This window comes from Erinaceus europaeus, chromosome 18 (genome assembly GCF_950295315.1).
Source record: "Erinaceus europaeus chromosome 18, mEriEur2.1, whole genome shotgun sequence".
NCBI classification, from domain to species: Eukaryota; Metazoa; Chordata; class Mammalia; order Eulipotyphla; family Erinaceidae; genus Erinaceus; species Erinaceus europaeus.
The window spans coordinates 72,638,552-72,659,810 of NC_080179.1; the positions used below are offsets into that span (position 1 = coordinate 72,638,552).

A 21,259-nucleotide genomic window follows, 5' to 3' on the forward strand; every position below is an offset into this window, starting at 1 on the left:
GACCTTTAGTATGTGAACTACCCCTTGCTTGATCCTAAGATAAATGTGTAGACTCAAGTTTGGACGGATCTTGTGTTATCAATAAATGCACAAGTTTAAAACTCTGGTGTCTCAATAACTGCAGGTACATAATTTTTGTAACTAATGGTTTGTCATGAGGGTTGCAGTGATGGTGCATATAATGCACTGATTATTTTGCTTGCTATGCAAGCTCTCAAAAATGCTGGTTGTATTTAACATATGCCCCACTTCTTCAAAAATCCTCTACTGGCATTTATTGTGACAGGCTTCTAGTAAATCTAGCCTGCTTAACTGATTTCCAGAATAAATTCTCAGACTTGGAAGAGTTATTGTAAGGAATAGCTGCAAACTTTGATCCCAGGAGACTGTAAATAAGTTACAAGAGTCAAAGAGAGAACTGATACTAAGCAAAATAGAAAGGCAGTAAACTTTTTCCTTTTTTTTTTTTTTGTGAAGTGGTTTAAGAGAGAAGGTAAATATATGAAAGCAAAGCTGTAACTTAAAACAAATATTGCATCATAATATTGTACACGTTGCTGTGTTTAACACTGAAATGCCATAATGAAGGGGAATGTGCATCTGACTTAGGAAAAGGGGGAAAAGATGTTTTTCTTTTCCATTTTTTTTTTTCCTCCAGGGTTATTGCTGGGCTCGGTGCCTGCACCATGAATCCACTGCTCCTGGAGGCCATTTTTTTCCCCTTTTGTTGCCCTTGTTGTAGTCTTGTTGTGGTTATTATTGTTATTGTTGCTGTCATTGTTGGATAGGACAGAGAGAAATGGAGAGAAGAGGGAAAGACAGAGAGGGGGAGAAAAAGACACCTGAAGACCTCCTTCACCACCTGTGAAGGGACTCCCCTGCAGGTGGGGAGCCAGGGGGCTCAAACCAGGTCCTTGCGCTTTGCACCATGTGCACTTAACCCACTGCACTACCACCCGGCCCCCTCTTTTTTCTTTCTCCCCTTCTTTATCATCAGTGCTCCTGAGGATATTTATCATATGTTCTTAATTAAATTGATTAGTTCTCCCCCTTTATTTTCCCTTGGGGGTATCCCCCCCTCTTTTGCTGCAGGGTCATTTTAGACCATTTTGTTTGATTCCATAGCTCGTGAGAAGTTTTTTTTTTTTTTCCTCCTTTCAGTTAACTGGTAAAAAGAGGGAGTGGTGGGTAGAGAAGGAGCATTCCATTTCTCTGTCGTCTGTACACTAAATGAATGCACACCCATGTCCTCACACATGCTGATGTTCATGCTCCAAGACCCTGAGCGAGCTCCTGACCCCTTCTCTTAGTATTCTTTTTTTTTTTTTTGGCACCAAGATTAGGGCATTCCTCTAACAAATACCAAGTCAGAAGAAGAAATCCAGAAATTAATTCTATTTATTATAACGGCAAAAACAATAAAATATCTAGGAATAAACCTAACAAAAGAAGAGAAAGACTTGTATACTGAAAATTGTGAGTCACTATTCAAGGAAATAGAAAAACACAAAGAAGTAGAAAGATATTCCATGGTCACGGGTTAGAAGAATTAACATCATCACAATGAATTTACTAACATAGTACCCAGAGCCATATACAAATTTAATGTAATCTCTATCAAGGTCCCACTCAATTTTTTTTTAGAAGAATAGAACAAAAGCTACAAATGTCAATCTGGATCTAGAAAATACCTAGAATTACCAAAACAATCTTAAGAAAAAAGAACAGAAATGAAGGCGTCACACTCCCAGATCTCATTTGCAGACTTTTGAAATATATCAGGACTAATTGTTGCATATGACCTACAACTTCTTCAACTCCAGAAACATCTTTAGTGAAATAGTAGTTTAAAAAAATTATTCATCACTAATGATTGTTATATTTTGTGAAAAAGTTTGGTGTTCTACATTATTAAATTATGTATCATTTATTTTGTATTACAGTAAAATTATTGAAATAAATCATTATTGTGCTCCTTGCCACTGAGATAATCTAGTGTTACGTAAACTTGACACTAGGTTCTCAACATGCGTTTGCTTAATTTATTTTTGTTTTTGTTGCTTTTCCATCTTGTTGTTTTGTGTGCCATCTGGATGTTGTTTGTAGTTGAAGCTGGGGCTTCACCTCTGTAGGCTCACTTTTTGAGAGAGAGGGAGAGAATTTGAGAAAAAGACAGAAACCTGTTGGGTATTGTGCAGATACCCTCAGGGCATCACCCATTCCCGGGAGAGCTGAAAACCAAGCTTCCCAGAGTGCCATGTTTCCTGCTCCCCCTTCCCATTCCCGCCAGAGCTGTTACCCTATCCCTGAGTGCCTTGTTTCCTAGCCAATCCCGTCCCGACTTGCCACTTCCGGCTTTTACCCTATGAAGCCGGATGCTGTTCCGGGTTAGCCCTCTTTGCCCCTTGTTCACCTGTATCTGACGCAGAGACGCATAGTGGGAGGCAGCCATTTTGCTAGCTCCTCGTGGCCCGAACTGTTGTACTCTCACCCAACTCTGAGGTCCCCATGTGAATAAAGATTTGTGTTCCCTCTCCACTCTGATCTCTTCTCTCTCCCCCATCCCATGATGCAACTGGACAGAAACCAGAACTTGCCTCAGCGCTTTAGTACTCTAGGAGGCTCAAATCTGGGCCAGGTGCATGGCAAACCAGGTGTCTTGCCAACTGAGCTGTCTTGTCTTTCTTACCATGTGAATACATATTAAAATACATTAAGACCTAAAACTTTATTAGAAATTTCAGCGAATCTGGGAAGAATGTCTACATGAGAAATTTTTACCATTGAGGGATAATTCTTGCTGTGTCTAGGAACCTTGGATGAGGTTGACCATCTGAACCAAGGTTGTAGTAAGTCATAGATAGTTAATTTCTCTAGTGGTGTTTCATCTGTCTGCTAATGTGGTATGCTACCTGTAATTTCATATAGTGGGAGATAGCCTGTGGGTAATTAATCTTATATATTTTAATATTACATTCACTTTATTTAATCAGTAATTTAGAACTCCCAAGCATATTCTGTATAATTATACACATCAAGTAAAGGTATACATATATTTAGCATATATGATTGATTTTGCCATGTAAGTTGTTTTTTTCATTTTAGGTTTTATTATTTATTTACATATTTATTTATTTACCAGAGCAATGCTCAGGTCTGGCCTGGCTTATGATAGTGCAGGGGATTGAACCTGGGGTGTTGGAGCCTCAGGCATGGGGTCTCTGCATAACCATTATGCTATCTACAGTAGACCTTGCCAAGTAGTTTTGACTAGCACAATTTACAGTTGTATTGGTGTTTGTCATAGGCTGGTCTAATCCCCACTAGGTGTGTGGGCATTTGTGTATTTGAATATTGGTACATTTTTTTGTGTTGACCAGGTTATTTTTTAGTGTGGATCTCATGATTTTCAGTGAGTATTATCAAACTGAATATGTTTAGTTACTCTATAGTAATTCTGATATATTCTTGATTTTCAGATGCTTATTAACTATAGAGTTTGTTCTGACCTTTTATTGCACCAGTTATAAGTTTTAGTCCAACTTTTTAAAAGAGTTTCTTTATCTCAAATCTTACAAGGTTTAAATCCGTTGTTTTGACTTTTGGGACAATCTGGAAACTTTCTACATACCCTGTGATTATGTCATTCCATCCCACACTTACACAGCCTTAGTCATATTTTTTTAACTGATGCTGTTTTCAGTCTATTATTTTTTAATAATCTACATTTAGTATATGTCATGGAAAATTTTATCTTCTGGTTTTAGTCCAGTTGTATTGTGTACCTCAGTATTTTAATGTAGTTCTGTAAATGTTCACGCACTTTGTATAAGCTGCAGGGCTCCATCTCACAATAACTGGAGACATTTCACTGTGGGACAATGAAGTCCTGTCCCATTTTAATACAGACACCGCTTCCGTCATTGGTTTAGGAAATGATTCCCTGCTAAACAGTCACTATCCGTACTCAGTTAATAATATGTCCATGGGTTTTGGGTCCCAATTAATTTAAATACTTTGTGAACGGACTTCAGAAACTGCCAACATTTTATTAAGACAACATACTTACCGGATGGATTTTCAGCAGTGGATACATGTTCAATGCATTTAACTGCCGAGTGTTTTTGCAGTTCTAAGTCTCCAGGGTCCACTAGGCAAAATCCTTTTCCTGTGTGTCTGCACTCTTGCTCATGATCATTTTCTTTCAAGCTTCCCTTCCTGAAGTTTCCCACCGTTACAAGGATGATGTTCTCATTCCTGCTTTTGAGTTGTATTTTTTTTTTGCTCTGAAATAAACAACATCTGGAAAATAGAGCTTCATATTTTCATAAGACCATGTTATTGTATCAAGAAAGGACCTCTTGTACTATCAACAAATGTCTGGGGACATTGCATAATGGTTATGCAAAAAGACTTTCATGCCTGAAGCCCAAAGCTCACCAATCCCCAGCACCACAATACAGCGGTTGACCTCTGCTATGATAAAAACCAAACCAATGTAAATGTCCTCATTCTATCTGAACAGTAATACAAATTGATGAATGATGAACACTTTAGCACATTATTGCTACCTTACAGCATTTTTACTTTCTGTATCAAAGTTAGTCAGCAAAATAAATAAATAAATAATAATAAGTCATGTGTTATTTCTGGCTGTATTTTATAGGAAAATGTGTACCTTAATTGTTCCTTTACCACTGTGAAGGGGTTTCAAGGACAGTGAGATTCTTCAGCATTTAGCTCTGATGACATGCTTGGCTGGTTGCCATCAAGCAAGTCATTCAAAGGATTTAAGAATTCTAGTGTCAGGCATGCCATGTACTTAGTGTGAGTAATACAAATCACAGATTGGACCCTGACTCCAAACTTTTTCACATGTTAGTCCATAACTTTCTCTTATTTTTAGAAGTGAAATTTCATGAGCTTCTTTCTTTTATTTCTTTTACTCTCTCTCTTTTTTCTTTCTTTCTTTCTTTCACTCTCTCTTTCTTTCACTCTCTCTTCTTTCTTTCTTTCTTTCCTTCTTTCTTTTTCTCCTTTGCTCATATCTACCTATGAATCTCTCTCTTGAATTGCCACCACACCAACACCAGAGGAAAGGAACTCCCATACAGATGCTGTGTTGTGCTTGGCCTGTTTCTTCTCCTTTCCAGCACCTTTAATTCTATGATGTGCTGCACTTTGGACTGTGACTGTGACCTTGAATTTTAGATTTTAGTGCTGCTCAAGCTGAAGAAGGCAGAGCTTTCCTTTTTTTCCCCCTTTTCCTTCTAGTTGGTCTCTGGAGTGACATTTAGTCACTGGCATGTGTCCTCTGACCCTTCAGTTTGCTTTCCCTGGCAATGAAAAGGAGGAATTTCTCATATTAGTGCTCATTTAGCATTCAGTAGATGTATGTATATTTGTATCTCTTCCGGTAATTTAATATTTCCTTTCTTAACTTTCTAAATAGTTGATTTATGTCAACAGTATTTTGACTTTCATAGATTAGTCCTTGCAGGACGCCCATCCGGATTCTTTTTTGTGCACTACCTAGCAAGATGCCCCACACAATTAAGTCTTTACTGCATGGTTTTGATTAGATTGCACATGTACACATAGCTCCCGTGGGCTTTCCAATGCAGTGAATGCAACTTTGGAAAATGCTGCAATTCAATAGGATTTAGGTCAGTCACATTGCTAGCTGGCTTTCTCAATAAGCAAGCTGAAAATCCCTTTCCTCTGTGCTGTAGTAATACTCTCCTTGTGATGATTTTTTTTTTACCCTTCTTGCATGCATCCTATTGTCAGCTTGTCAAAGATGTGCACTTTATGTATTCCTTGTCACACTCACTGGGTATTTGTAATGGCAGTGTCTTTATGTATTTTATTTTATTTATATATTTTTTTTTATCAGAGTGGCCCAAGCATTCTGTTATCCTTGCCCTGGATAAAACATGGGACATGTTTGCATGGGACAAAGGGCACAAACTTTAAGACTCGAGGGTGGATGAAGCTGTCATCCCTTCTGCCCCCTAGTCAAAGCTATGCACCCTTGCCTAACATTTTTTTTAAAAAAAATACAGCTCTCTCACATCTTGTAGTCCATGATAATTGCCACATGGGCAGTAGAAAGATCCCTTGAAGGGAGTCTGGCGGTAGCGCAGCGGGTTAAGTGCATGTGGCGCAAAGCGCAAGAACCAGTGGAAGGATTCTGGTTCAAGCCCCGGCTCCCCCCCCTGCAGTGGAGTCACTTCACAGGCAGTGAAGCAGGTCTGCAGGTGTCTGTCTTTCTCTCCCCTCCTCTCTCCATTTCTCTCTGTCCTATCCAACAACAACAACATCAGTAACAACAACAATTATAACTACAACAATAAAACAACAAGGGCAACAAAAGGGAATAAATAAATAGCAAAAAATATTGGAAAAAAAAAAGAAAGATCCCTTGAAATATAATTTTAAATGTATGATTCCTGGGTGTAAAGACATTTACACGCTCTCCAAGTTAAATGTCAAATTCTTTCCCTTATTATTCAAGACTCTTCATCGAAATCCTTCTCAAATGACCTTTGCTGTCATCTCTCTCATCCTTTCCCCACTCCTATTCTATTGTCAGGACTCACAGGATTCCTCCTCTGTGTTCTAGACACAGCATAGATGTCCCTCACTCTATTTCTTTGCTCAGGGTATGTTCTCAGCCTGGAGTTGCCAATCTCCTCATTTCAAGGATCTGCCCAAATGGTGCATTTTTTAAAAAAGACAATTATTTTGACTCTGTTTGCTAACTTGAATCATAGTTCATTGGTTTTCATCTCCCCCCTCCATTTTAAATGATAAGCTTTATTACAATGGAGACTATCAGATGCTGCATTGTTCCCCTGAGACCCACCAAAGTCCATCAGACAGCTAGTCATTCAGTAAATGTCTTGAGTAATTGTTAAATACTGATTCAGCAGGACAAAGAACTGTACATTAAATGATTCCCTATTAAAGAAAACTTTCTGACACCCCTGATATATTTTTTTTTCTGGAAAATGACAGGAATATAAAAGTACTGACATAATGTTTCAAAGATAATCACCAAAAATTTATGAAAATATTGCACTTTAATTTCCTTAACTACTCAGTACTCCACCATCATTATTTCTGGAGAATGGACATTCAAGTTCTGTAATTCTTCCCTTGACCCTTTCATTAGATGGACCATTTTCCTTTAGAATTTTCACAGTAAGAGAATCTTTTCCTTGTGTGGATCTTAAATTTGATTCTCTGCACTTTTTTTTTTTTCATTGCTCTTAGCCCCCCTTCTCTACCATGGCCTCTTCCTCTGTCTTCTTAACAAAACAAGCAAAGTTAAACTTATTTCCACACTGTACATATGTGAATATTTATGTAGTACACAGAAATAGAGATAAATGAGAAAAGTAGATAGTTTATTAAATAAACAACTCACATTCTAGACAGTGTCTGGTGAACCATATATTTTCAGATATATAAATTAGCAAGAGATGTCAGGTTACTTCATTTCATCTCCAGATTTGAGATGCCAGGCTTTTTTTTTTTTCCTAAAAGAGTTCTAGATATTATGTTTACATATAGGGCAGGCAAATACCATAAGGCATAAAGATTCACATAATGATGGAGGAAAGAAAGATAACAGACACATATGTCCTCATTGCTCAAGAAACATCAGTTTTTATTAACTTTTTGAAAACTTGAGTTTATTGTGAAAGCTCCGAATCCTAGCCACTAGACCACCATGGAACCTCACAGTTTATTGTTTAATTATGCCTCATATTTTATCTGTATATACTTCTAGCTCTTTTAATATGAAACACTGCCTGACTTACAGTTGTATAATTGGTTTTTACCAGTGCACTTTGTGTTTTTATTCCTTCTGAGGTTTTAAATGCATATCTTTTTTTTCTCTTTGAATTATAATATGATACATATTAGATTTGCAAAGCTAAGACAGGTATAAAAAGAAAAGTAAGGTCTAGAGAGCTGACTTACCAAGTAGGGTGCCTGCATTTCCACATGTATCTCTCAGGTTTCAAGCTCCTTGCTTTTCTCCTTGGAGGAAACCACTGTGATGCCTTTTTCTCAGTCTCAGTAGGAATCACGCACCCGTATAAATGGACTAATCGACTCTAGGAGGGCTATGTTTAAATAATGTACAGAATTCAGGAGTTCATGATTTTTCATTCCTTTTATTATAAACATAGCTATAAACACATTATTAAGTCATAGTTACAAAAATTTACTATATTATGTGTGCTGGGGAGTTGGTTTATGACGGGAGGAAGAAATGTATGTTGGAGAGTTGAGAGAATGTGAGTGATAACTTTGGAAGTTCTAGATTGATAAGCTTGCTTTTATATATGGTAAAATAGGTGGATAAATCAAGGAGACGTTTGACTTTCATACTACCTTAAAGAGGAGAACAAATAGGGATAGAAACCAACATGACTTTGAGAGAAGTAAATCACACCTGAGCTAATCTAATTTTATTCTCTGACACAATAGCAGGACTTAAATATGAGAGGAAGCAAAAGCCTTCATATATCTTTCCTTGAGTAGGGGTGGGTTTTTTTGTCTTGCAGGTCATTCTCATCAAACACTAAGGAAAATGTAGTCATGTATAAAAGAACTCAGAACTTGTTATTTATCATTGAATCAGTGACCTGCCAGGGGCAGAACAAGAGAAAATTTAAGAGGATTTATGGCTCCTTGTAATGACTAGGTGTGTTAATCTCTAGAGTTTCTCACAGTAAAGATTCGACAAACTAGGAAAGTTGTTAAATCTGTGGCAATATGCAAGAACATACTCGTCAGTTAAAATGACACTTAGGTTACAAAACTAATATACCAAAATTGGTGGCATTCCTTTATGCAAGCATTGAATAAGAGGGGAAAAATAATGATTCAATCCTATTTGTAGCAACATTAAAATCAATTAGGTATTTCAGAATAAATTTAGCAAAGGAGATGAACGACCTGTAGGTTGAAGAATGCCATTATTCAAGGGACTATAATAGGACACAAGGAAGTGGAAAAGTATCCCGTGTTTGGATTGGACAAAGAAACTTCATTAAAATGACCATCCTCCCAAAGCAGTCATGTAGTATAGTACTCATTAAAATTCAAGTGACTTTTTCTAAAGAAATACATCAAATAATCCAGAATATTTTTTTTGTAGTAACAAAAGACTCAGAACCACCAAGACCGAGATAAAAAGTACCAAGAATGTAAATCATGATTCTTGACTTCAAAATATATTACAGGTCTCTAGTCATCAAAACGGTATGTTATTGGTATAAAATGGACACATCAACCAGTGGAATAGAATTAAAAGTAACAAACCTTCACATATATGGACTGTATACTTATGACAAAGGAGACAAGAGCATACAGTGATGGAAAGAGAATCTTCTTTTATCATTTTATTGGGAGCTTAGTGGTTTATAGTACAGTTGCTGACACATAGGTGTGCTTTCTTACAGCTCTATGGCAGGTGTCTACAAAACACTCTTAGCCCAAATTAGGTTATTTCTGACTATCATGTACCAAGACTCCAAGTCCTCCCCTCTAAGGCCCTCTCCCCATTCTTCCTCTTACAATTCTTTAGATTTGCTGCGGTACACTGAACACAGTGTACCGCATCTGCTGTGCAACTTAGGCATCCAAGTTCGACATCCTCGAGGAAACACTCACGAAAGACATGTCTCTGATAACTGATTACTGTAAAAAATGGCAACTAATCCCTAGCACTGCAAAAACGGTATCCTCTGTTTTCCATCTACACCATGCCTCAGCCTCGCGTGAGCTTAATGTGCAGCTTGGCGATACGAGAATCCGGCATGAAGCCCAGCCAGTCTATCTTGGCGTTACTCTCGATCGCACCCTGTCATTTCACAAACATCTCATAAAAACTGCAGCAAAGGTGGGCGCGAGGAATCACATCATTGCAAGACTGGCCAGCTCCTCATGGGGCGCGAGCGCTTCCACACTGCGATCATCATCTCTGGCATTATGCTATTCCACTGCAGAATACTGTGCCCCAGGATGGTTCCGTAGCCCCCATGTCCACTTGGTCGATTCCAAATTATATTCCTCCATGAGGATCATTTCTGGAACCATCCGTTCCACCCCGGTTCCGTGGCTGCCAGTTCTTAGCAACATCGCCCCGCCAGATATTCGTCGGGATGCGGCATCATCTAAGTTCATTTCCCATGTCTACGCTCTACCGGACCTGCCAATATACGCGGATATCTTCGCCCACCCTGTCCAACGCTTGACGTCTCGTCACCCAATCTGGTCCCCTACGCCTACACTGAACTTCTCTGTTCCAGACTCTTGGAAACAGAGTTGGCAGTCAGCTGAGGTCAAGAACAAACACCTCATCACAGACCCCTGCGAGCGTCAACCCGGCTTTGACCTAGCACGTTATGATCGGACCCTCCTCAATCGCTATCGAACAGGCCATGGCCGGTGCGCCGCTATGTCCCATCGCTGGGGAACCAGAGACGACCCGAACTGCCCCTGCGGCTCCAGACAGACTATGACCCACATAGTCAGCGACTGCCACCTCTCCAGATTCAAAGGAGGTCTCGAAACTTTCCATCAGGCTCAACCTGACGCTGTTGACTGGCTACGGAAGAAGGGCAAACGCTAGAAGAAGAAACTGAACACAGTCCAAGTTTTACTTTGTGTTTTCCTGATCTGCCCTTGTTTCTTAAGTTCTGCCTACAAGTACGATCATCTGATATTTACCCTACTCTTTTTTTCCTTCTTCACACTTTCCCACCCCCCCAAATTTGGTTTATCTCAAACAACTTGACTTGTTTCAAATTATATCCAACATAAAACAAAGGAGAGGACTTCATCTTTCTTAACAGCTCAGTATCCCATTATGCATATATACCCCAACCTTCTTAGCCACTCATCTGTTGTAAGACACCTAGGTTGCTTCCTGGTTTGGGCTATTGCAAATTGTGCTGCTATGAACGCAGATGTATATAGATCTCTTCAGATGGGTGTAATTTATTTTCTATAGGATATATACCCAGGAGTCATAGGGTAGGTGCAGTTCTAGCTTTCTGAGACTTCTCCAGACTGCTCTCCACAGGGGTTGGACCAATTTACATTCCCATCAGCAATGTAGAAGGGTTTCTTTACACACACACCCCATCAAAGAATATTTTTAATAAATGGTATTGGCAAAGTTAGAGAGTTAGATGTAAAAGAATGAAACAGGAACACCACAGACATTTAACTCAAAGTCAGTTCAATGTGGATTAAAGACTTGGGTGTCTGAACAAAAGACATCGAAGTTATAATAAGCTACTCCATAAGTTTTGATTGGAAATGTATACAAAGACTCTAGTCCATTGTCAAGGGAAACAAAAACAAAAATCAAACACTGAGATTGCATAAAACTAAAAAGCTTCCACACAGAAAATGGGAACATCACTGAAAATATCATAAATACCATACATCAGATGATGGACTCATAACTAAAAGTATATAAGGAACCCAGTAAAGTCAGCAGTAACATAACAACCTCATTGAAAATGGGGAAAGGAGGGCTGGGTATCCATTATTGACTTTTAGATTCCTTTCATTCTTGGCCTATAAATTTCATTTAAACAGATGTTAATGAAAATATAAGATTCATGGGACTATATATCATTTCACTCTAAATTTCCTGTTAGCCTAGTTGACCAAAACACTGGAATGTGAATCTGTTACTTTTTTTATAAAAAAAAAAATGATAGTACGTGTTTTTCTGTGATTGTAAGTATTTCAATAAAAATATTATTCAAACATCTCAATTCAAGAAAAAAAAAACCTGATTTACTTTGCAATTTGTTTTAATAGGTATATCATGGTAGTCTGTTCTTCAGGTGTGCACCCTTATAAGTCCACATCAGCATTGTGGGCCACACTTCATTAACGTCACCACTGACTGTCTGAATCTGTTCTTCACCTGCCATTTGAACCCTTTGTGTAGTTTACCCTCCCTCCTTTTCCACTTCTATTCTAGTAACCACATATTTGGTCTTATACCCAAAACATTTATTTTTATTCTTGATATGGCTTATTCTTTTTTTTCACTATTTTTTAGATTTTTATTTATAAAATGGAAATATTGACAAGACCGTAGAATAAGAGGGGTACAGTTCCACACAGTTCCCACCACCAGAACTCTGTATCCCATCCCCTCCCCTGATAGCTTTCCTATTCTTTATCCCTCTGGGAGTATGGATCCAGGGTCACTATGGGATGCAGAAGGTAGAAGGTCTGGCTTCTGTAATTGCTTCCCCACTGAACATGGGTGTTGACAGGTCGATCCATACTCCCAGCCTGCCTCTCTCTTTCCCTAGTGGGGTTTATGGCTTATTCTTATGTTTTATTTCCTATATAGAGCATCTGAGTAAAGTCTGACGTACTTTTTATACTTTCAAACACAGAAAATTTGCAATTTTGTTTAAGAGCCCAGAATACTCTGGATACACTTATTTATAATTTTGATTTATTTTTTCCTGTTCTCTCCATCTCTCCCTCCTCTCTCTCTCTTCATATATATATATATAATTTTCACTGACTCACTTCAGGATGAGGTGCTGTTGTCATGCTTCTTGCCATATATTAGTGTGTGTATGTCCCAAGTAAGCAGACATTGTCCTGTAGGCCACAGCACAATTATAAAAAGAAGTCAGTTGGTTATTAATGAAACTCTTCCATGTAACTAACACTTTATCTAGTGTCACACGTGTATTTTTTCTTTTCTTTCTTTCTTTCTTTCTTTTTTCTTTTTTTTTTTTTTTTGGTCATGTTTCAGTTTTTAATGATAGAATTTAAGTGGTTCAGGCCAGGTAATCAGACTTTCTTCAGTTTGGGTTTAGGCCAGTAAATATTCATTTTTCCCCCTTAGTTTGGGTTTGCACAATATTGAGATTTTGGTGGACATACTGAAGAAGTGATATTGCGCCCTTCTTAAATACATTATATATGAATGTAGGCCATGTGTATTTGACCCCTTACTGAAACCATTTTTGATCATTTAGCTGAGGAGGTCTCTGGTGCTGAAAGTTAATTTCTATCTTGAAATTATTAAGTGATTGTGGGATATTGCTTTGAAACTGGAAATATCTTGTCATTATACTTTCACCCTTCAGAAGTGTTGGTGTTTTCTTGATTAAATCAGTTCACTAATATGTTTGCTTAGTGGTGATTTTATTAGAATGATTATTATTATTATTTTTTTGCCATTGCTTAGGATTTGCTGTTTAGGGTGGGCTTTTTCAGTTAGAGAGAGACAGAGATGGAGATAGGGAATGATACCACAGCACCAAAACTTTCCTCAGTAGTGAGTTCAGATTGAAGCTGAGTTGAGCACTTGACAAAGCCACCGCCTACCAGGGGAGCCATCTTGCTGGTACTTAATAGTGATTTTCTCGCTAGGTGGCATCACATAGGAAAACTTTTACATTTTTCCTTACATACTTCATATTTTCTTTTAAATTATGTATTTGTTAATGATAAAGAGAGCTAGAGAAAAATACAGAGAGCCTTGATTATCTCTGGCTGATGGTGGTGCTGGAGACTGAATCCAGGACCTCAGAGCCTCGGGCGTGATAGTCTTTTGCACAACCATTATGCTGTCTCCCCAGCCCCTGTATTTTATTTTTCTTAATGAGTTTCCACTCTTTATGATAATTACTTTGTTTCAGTCGAGGAAGTACTACCTCTGTGTCAGGTGGTTCATGCAAAAATGCAAAGTCATCATTTAAACATTGATTCTCTTGGTGATGTGCCAACCATATATATATATGATTTAAAATTAATATCAAATCTCTTATTTAAATAAATGGAAATTCAAATCAATAGAACTTTAAAAAAAATACTGATAGTTTAAATCAAGTTGACTCATCATTAATACCTGATTGTAAGAAGCTAATCAGCAGTTGCTTCATATAATGAAATCAATATTTGTAGTGTCATTTACGGAAGTTCTTTCTACAGTTTTCCAGAAAGATGTCTGATGGGAGTTGGTAGATGAAGAGGGAATGAATAGGTCAGCAGAGAAACTTCCAAGTGTTTGAAAGAGGCAGAATGGAAGACAGTTTGCACAAGTAGGAGATAGATGTATGTAGCTTTGCAAAACCTTCACCCTGGGAAAAAAAATGTGAATTTTCTTTTTTAGGTTTTTTTTTTTTTTTTGCCTTTTTATTAGTGATTCACTTTTGGTTTACAAAATTATAAGACATCGGGGAGAATTCCATGCTGCTGCAAGCACCAGAGTTCTTTATTTCCATTCCTTTCATTGGAAACTGCAGTATTTCTCCCAAGATCACAGATATGGGTTGGCTATTATTTCTATAACTATCTATCTATACATACATATATATATATATATATATATATATATATATATATGTATTTCATTTTTTATTTTTAAAACATTTCTTTTTTATTCTTTTTTTTTAAAGATTGATCCCCTTTTTATTAAACACACTCATTTATTATTTTTGCCTCCAAGGTTATCGGTGGGGTTTGCCTGCACTATGAACTCTCTGTTCCTGGAGGCTGTTTTCCTCGTTTGTTGCCCTTGTTTTTTAAATCATCATTGTTATTGTTATTGCTGTTGTTGTTGGATAGGACAGAGAGAAATTAAGAGAGGAAGAGAAGACAGAGATGGGGAGAGAAAGACAGACACCTTGTGAAGTGAAGCCTCTGCAGGTGGGGAGCTGGAGACTCAAACCAAGATTCTTACCCTGGTCCTTGCGCTTTGTGCCACCTGCATTTAACCTGCTGTCCTACCAACCAACCAACCCCCCCCCCCCCCCGTCTTTTAACTAACTTTATTTATTTATTTATTTATTTATTTGGTAGAGGCAGCCAGATATTGAGAGAAGGGTGGAGACAGAGAGGGAGAGAGACACCTACAGCCCTACTTCACCACTTGTGGAGATTTCCCCCTGCAGCTGGGGACTGGGGACTCGAACCCAGGCCTTGTGCACTGTGATATGTGCGCTCAACCAGGTGTGCCACCACCTGGCCCCTCTTTTTTTTTTTTTTTTTTTCTAATTACAGAGTCAAGAAGAGTGACTGAGAGAGTGACACCATGGCACTGCTTAGTTCTGTTAGACACAGTGCTGGGGATTGCACCGTGTAAATTCTGTCTTCTGCAAAAATGAATTTTTTTCCTGTATCCTACTTTTGAATATAATATTTTAAAAAAATACCATGTGGTATTTTTTGCAATTTCTGATATACTAGCAGTGCAGCACTTTCAGGTGATGATGGATCATTAATTAGAAGTCTGGGTCTAAAATGCTGGATCTGGGCCCCAAAGTCTTTGCATCAAACTGGAGAAAGTGTGTAATTAACATTAACTTCATGTGAGGACTGCTATACTGACATATGGCTGGTTGTATAGATCTGTTCATTTTTATATTTTAATTCGATGGGAATTTTATGAGAACATATGCATCTTCTAATTAGGCAGAGTTTCCCACATAGACAAATCAAGTTTGTAACAGACATGTAGTGCCTTTAGAATTTCTTGATTTATTGATGACACAAAACTAACTATGAACTTTTTAAGTGCATCTGGTCTCTTTTTTGTGTCAGGGACCTGTATTGAGAATTAGTAAAGTCATCCATTCCGGGGCCAGGCAGAGACCACACAAGACAAGATAAATTAGACCTTCCACTCCAAATGCTTGTCCTGCTAGTTACACTGTCAAGTTAGTTACAGATGCTTTTGGTGAACACAAAAGCACGCCTCTTGTATCAGTAGGCTGCTGTTTCAGCTCTGAACTGCAGGAGGCCGGATCTCTCTGGGCAGAAATTCTGTGGGTTGCTAAGAACTAACAAATGTTGAAAGTGCACCGATGGAGACTTGCTAAGGCAACAAGTAGGACTTGGACTTCTATAAATCTAGGAACTTGTTTTTTTTTTTTTCATAGCAACATTAAACACTAATGTTTAAATTGATCATTTTGCATGTACTTCCATACAGATAAAAGACTCCCCCACCCCTGCTCTGAAGGCCCTGGATGCCTGCATGCTTACTTATATTATCTGAGTGTGTTTGATCTGTGTGCAGGAACAGTACTTTTAAGGGCTGTTTTTATTATCTTCTTGTCACTTTGTATTTGAATAGTTGTTTTCTACAAGGATTTACTCAGCAATATAAAATCCACTGCAGTTTAAATGTTGCAAGCTTTGAAATTAATGTGCTCTTTCCAGCACCTCTCCTCTAAAACAAATACATTAATTAATAAAATTTGATGAAAAAAATGCCTTCCTAATTACATGGACTTTTTGTAGACTAGAAAAAAATACTTCTATGTGTTGATGAGATGTGCAAGTGGTCCATACACATTTTTCTCTATATCTGGTTTTCCTTTTTTTTTTTTTAAATTTTTTAAATATTTATTTTTCTCTTTTGTTGACCCCCTTTTTTTCATTGTTGTAGTAGTTATTATTGTTGCTGTTATTGATGTCATCGTTGCTGGATAGGACATAGAGAAATGGAGAGAGGAGGGGAAGACAGAGAGGGGGAGAGAAAGACAGACACCTGCAGACCTGCTTCACCACCTGTGAAGCAACTCCCCTGCACATGGGGAGCCGGGGGCTCGAACCGGGATCCTTAATTGGGTTCTTGCGCTTTGTGCCACATGCATTTAACACGCTGCGCTACCGCCCACATCTGGTTTTCCATTAGCATTGAAATGAAATTGCAGCATGAATTGTTACAGTTCTCTATATAAGTCCAGCAAAGTTTTCTTCTATAGGAGTGGTCATGTGTTAGACATGTTAGACAAAGTGCGTCTAACAAACTTGGATTCTTTTAATAGCCACCCTGTTTCCAGAGTATAATTTATTTATAAATTACTCAGATTTGAATTGTTTGTTATGTTTTTCTGCTATGCTCTGTCTGGGGACACTTTCTTGTGTGTATTAATACTAATTTATTAATAACTATTGGTATTAATATTAATACCAATGTGCAGACCCTCTGATCTCTTAAAGAGATGATTGATGTTTAGAAGATTTGCATATAGTTGGGAGTATTTTTGGTCACTTCCTGTTTATGCTTTGCTTTATGTATAATCTGTATTTTGCAAAGCCTGTTTCATTGGATTAAGGTATGTAGTGTCTAAATGGGGTTGACGTGGATTAGTTTTTCTGTGACCTTGGAAAACTGCTTACTCCCCCCCTTCTTTTTACAGATGCATTTTGTAGAATTATTTTAAGGATGAATGTTTGAGGTCATTTTAAAATTGCCCAGTACCACATAGAGTAAGTAATCTATATTTTTATTTTACTTTTTTAAATTGAACTGCAGTCATGCTGAATGAGTTTGTCAGACAGCTATAAATGTATTTCTGTTTTCAGTCACATATTGTTTGAAATAATGAATAAAATGTATATAGTAAAGATACAAATCAGTTGAAAGCTTTGCTAGTGTGAGGTATCATTTAAGAATTCTAATGGCTGGTTTTTTATCACTGTTCCAGTTGTGTACACACACACACACACACATATGCAGTATTTATCATTACTTAATGGAGTTTACTTCTTCTTTGGACTATTAAAAAAAGAATTACTCATTAGAGGGGGTGAAGCAGGTATGTAGGGAAAGAGAGGGAGAGAGAGAAGCAGAGCACCACTCTGGCATATGAGTTGGTGGGAGTTCAGGACTTTGTGCTTACATGACTTATGCTCTGTTGTTATGTCATCGTGGGCTGAGACTTCTTTGTTCAATGAATAAACAAGCCATGTCATGAAACAACAGGCACATGCAGTTAGCACCCACATAGATCATGTTTTGTGTTGTCTGTCAGCTCCTGGCAGAAAGTGTGATTTTTTGGAGAAGAGACAGTTCTGAAATGTTTATTGGAGATGCGGTGTTTATTTTGAACGGTACAGGCAAAATCGACAGATACAAAGTAAAGAAAATAGTTGAAATGATTGCCAAATAATTAGAGAGAACAAGCTTATCCAATGTTTTATTCAACAGCTCATGGCGGTTGAAGGGATGTACACAGGCAGTCAACATAAAGTACTTTATTTTCAGGCCAGGCAGTGGCATAACTGGTAAAAGGACACAGATTCAAGTTTTCACTTGAAACCTGGAGTTTTCACTTGCAGGGGAGGGCGGCTTCACAAATAGTGCTGCTGGCTACTGGCATCTTTCTCTCTCCCTCTCACTTTATTTCTCTGTCTCTATCATACCAGTGAAATAATTAAAAGATTTCTTTTTTACCAAAAAAAAGCACCTTATCTACATGCACTTTTCATTTAGCATGCTAGTTTACTGAAGCAATAGTCAAATGAGGTGGATATGTTCTTATCCTCTTTTCAAGTGAGAAAAATGCAACACAGAATGTTTAAATCTATCGATTAGTGGAATGAAACTTGAAACCAATGTAAATTTTTCTAAATCTAAACCAGTATAGTTTTCTGAAGTTTCTTTACCTTCTTATCCTGGGTGTTATGCTCTGAAATTCTGTGACTGATTCCATCTTTCCTTTGTCTGCACAAACACATACCTCCCTGCCTGAAGTCATCTATGTAAATTATATTTATTTATTTATTTATTTGCCACCAAGTTTATCTCTGGGAACCCATAACCCATAACCATAATTCAGAGTGAATTCTCTGCTCCCAGTGGCCGGATTTTCCTCTTTTCTTTTCTTTTCTTTTCTTTTCTTTTCTTTTCTTTTCTTTTTGTTTCTGATTGAAGCAGAGAGATTGTGAAAGCAAGCTGAAACAAGTGGAAACCAGGACTTGAGCCCAGGTCCTTGTGTATGATTATCTGTGTGTTTTACCAGAGGAACCACTGCCTGACCCCTATGTAAATTCTTTAGTAAATAAGTAGTTGATTTCATTTTAATTAAAACAAATGACAATTTTCCTGTGTTGATTGGGACAATCAACAGTCTAAAGTGATTTGCCTTGAAAAAAAAGTTCTGTTTAAATAAGGAAACTATGAAAAAGGAAGAAGTCTCCTTATCTTACACTTGTCTGAATTTCGTTCCTCTGATTTTGAAGTGCTTGGCAACACAGAGAGTTTGAAATGAAGAGCTTTACTTGATCTAATCATTCTCTTCCTCATTTATTATCTGCAGGTGTGTCAGTGGATAGTTTTTGTTCCCCTCCCTTCACATAATTTTATAGGGGAAATCATGATTTATAATGAAGTTGCTATCTTACACGTATGGTTTCTTATCTCCCCGTGATAGGTGTCTACATTTCATTTGCATGATCAGCTTAAATCTTGCTTCACCATCATGCACTGGGCTCCAGTGCCCTCTCCTCTTGCCTTCTGACATTAGAGTCCCTGGCTCTGCTACATTGGACCATCGATAGTCTTTAAGCTTCATTCTGTGTTATCTATAGACACCTGCAACATTGCTTCACCACTTTTAAAGCTTTCTTCTTGCAGGTGGGGACTGGGGGCTCGAACCCTGGGCCTTGCGCTTTCTCACATGTGTGCTCAACCAGGTGTGGCACCACCAGGTCCCAGATCTCATCATTTCTACTACAGCTGAGTAGAAGGTATATGTATATGTGTCATAACCTTCTTTAAAAATTGTTTTTTGGGAGTTGGGCTGTAGTGTAGCAGGTTAAGAGCACGTGGCGCGAAGCATAAGGACTGGCTAAGTATCCCAGTTCCAGCCCCCGGCTCCCCAGCAGCAGGGGGGTCGCTTCACAGGCGGTGAAGCAGGTCTGCAGGTGTCTGTCTTTCTCTTACCCCTCTCTGTCTTCCCTTCCTCTCTCCATTTCTCTCTGTTTTATCCAGCAACGATGACATCAATAATAACTGCAACAATAAAATACGGCAACAAAAGGGAATAAGTAAAAAAAATGTAAAAAAATTATTATTAATTTAATAATGATTGACAAGAATGCTCTATAAGAGGGATACAAACCCCAGTACCAAAATTCCATATCCCCTCTTCTCCAGGGGAAGTTTCCCTATTATCGCTCTGGGAGTATGAACCTAAGATCTTTGTGGCATGTAGAAGGTGGGAGGTCTGGCTTCTGTAATTGCTCCTCCAGTAGACATGGGTGTTGACAGGTCGATCTATACCCACAGCCTATTTCTATCTTTCCTATTTGGGTAGAGCTCTGAGGAGGTGGGTTCCAGGACACATTGGTTAGCCACTCATCTGGTCTTGGAGATTCTTTACACATTTAAAGTCATTCGTGATCTCCATACTATTCTGTTTTAGCCAAATACTTCCACTTCACTTCTTGAAACAAACCAGCAAACATTATTGTACTTGAGGACTGTTTTTCAATTTTCAAATATTTCAAATATGAATGCTTTACAACTGAGTGAATGAGTCTTGTACTTTTTTTTGCCTCCAGGGTAAATGCTGGGGCTCCGTGCCTGCACTACAAATCCACTGCTTCTGAAGGCTATTTTTTCCCCTTTGTTGCTATCATCTTCATTGTTGTTGTTGTTGTTGCTGTCGTTGTTGGATAAGACAGAGAGAAATGTAGAGGGGGAGAAGACAGGGGGAGAGTAAGATAGACACCTGCAGACCGGCTTCACCACCTGTGAAGCAACCCCCCTGTAGGTGGGGAGCCCGTCCTTGCGTTTCGTGCACTTAACCCACTGTGCGACCGCTGGACCCCTGAGTCTTGTACTCTTAATACAGCACTTGATTTTGAAAGCAGAGGGCTTATGGAGTGCTTCTTTCCATTTCTAAATCTGGCCCCTGAAAGACAAAGCTAGTTATCATTGAGTAATTCCATTTCATTTGCTTAGAGAAATGCTTACCCCATGCTCCTATGTGCATATGAGAGGTCCTGAGCTAGCAAGTGGGAAGGAAAGCCAAAAGTGACACACAAGAGAGTCCTGCCTTCATTTTGAGGAAATAAGATGTGAAGATATTCCCAGGCATAAATAAAGCACTTCAGGTTTCATCACTGGGCTTGCATTTTGGGATAGTGTTTGATGCAGTTGAAAATGATACCAGGGAAGTCAGATAAGAGCCTGTTTATAGGTAATGAGGGACGATTCACATTTACTGGATAGCCAGCTAACTAGTTGGACGGCAATAAATTTCTTTTATTTTTTGCTCAATATAGAAAGTACTAGGGGAGTCAGGTGGTAGTACAGCAGGTTAAGCGCACATGGTGCGAAGTGCAAGGACCAGTTCACGGATATAGGTTTGAGTCCCCGGCTCCTCACCTGCAGGGGAGTCGCTTCACAGTTGGTGAAGCAGGTCTGCAGGTGTCTATCTTTCTC

At 38.4% G+C, this 21,259-nt stretch overlaps 1 protein-coding gene across 3 annotated transcripts in view; it reads left to right on the plus strand.

Moving 5' to 3' along the window:
* The window catches only part of GALNT13 (polypeptide N-acetylgalactosaminyltransferase 13), a 555,668-nt gene that overhangs the window by 25,716 nt on the left and 508,693 nt on the right, over nucleotides 1-21,259 (plus strand). For 2 of the 3 annotated variants that reach the window (XM_007520879.3, XM_060178154.1), the window contains exon 1: nucleotides 17,223-17,295. The exons of the other annotated variant lie outside the window; for it this stretch is intronic. In XM_007520879.3, the coding sequence (XP_007520941.1) occupies nucleotide 17,295 (1 nt within the window). In that variant the 5' untranslated portion in view covers nucleotides 17,223-17,294. Of the gene's footprint in view, nucleotides 1-17,222; nucleotides 17,296-21,259 lie in introns of those variants that run through there. 3 annotated transcript variants of the gene reach the window in all.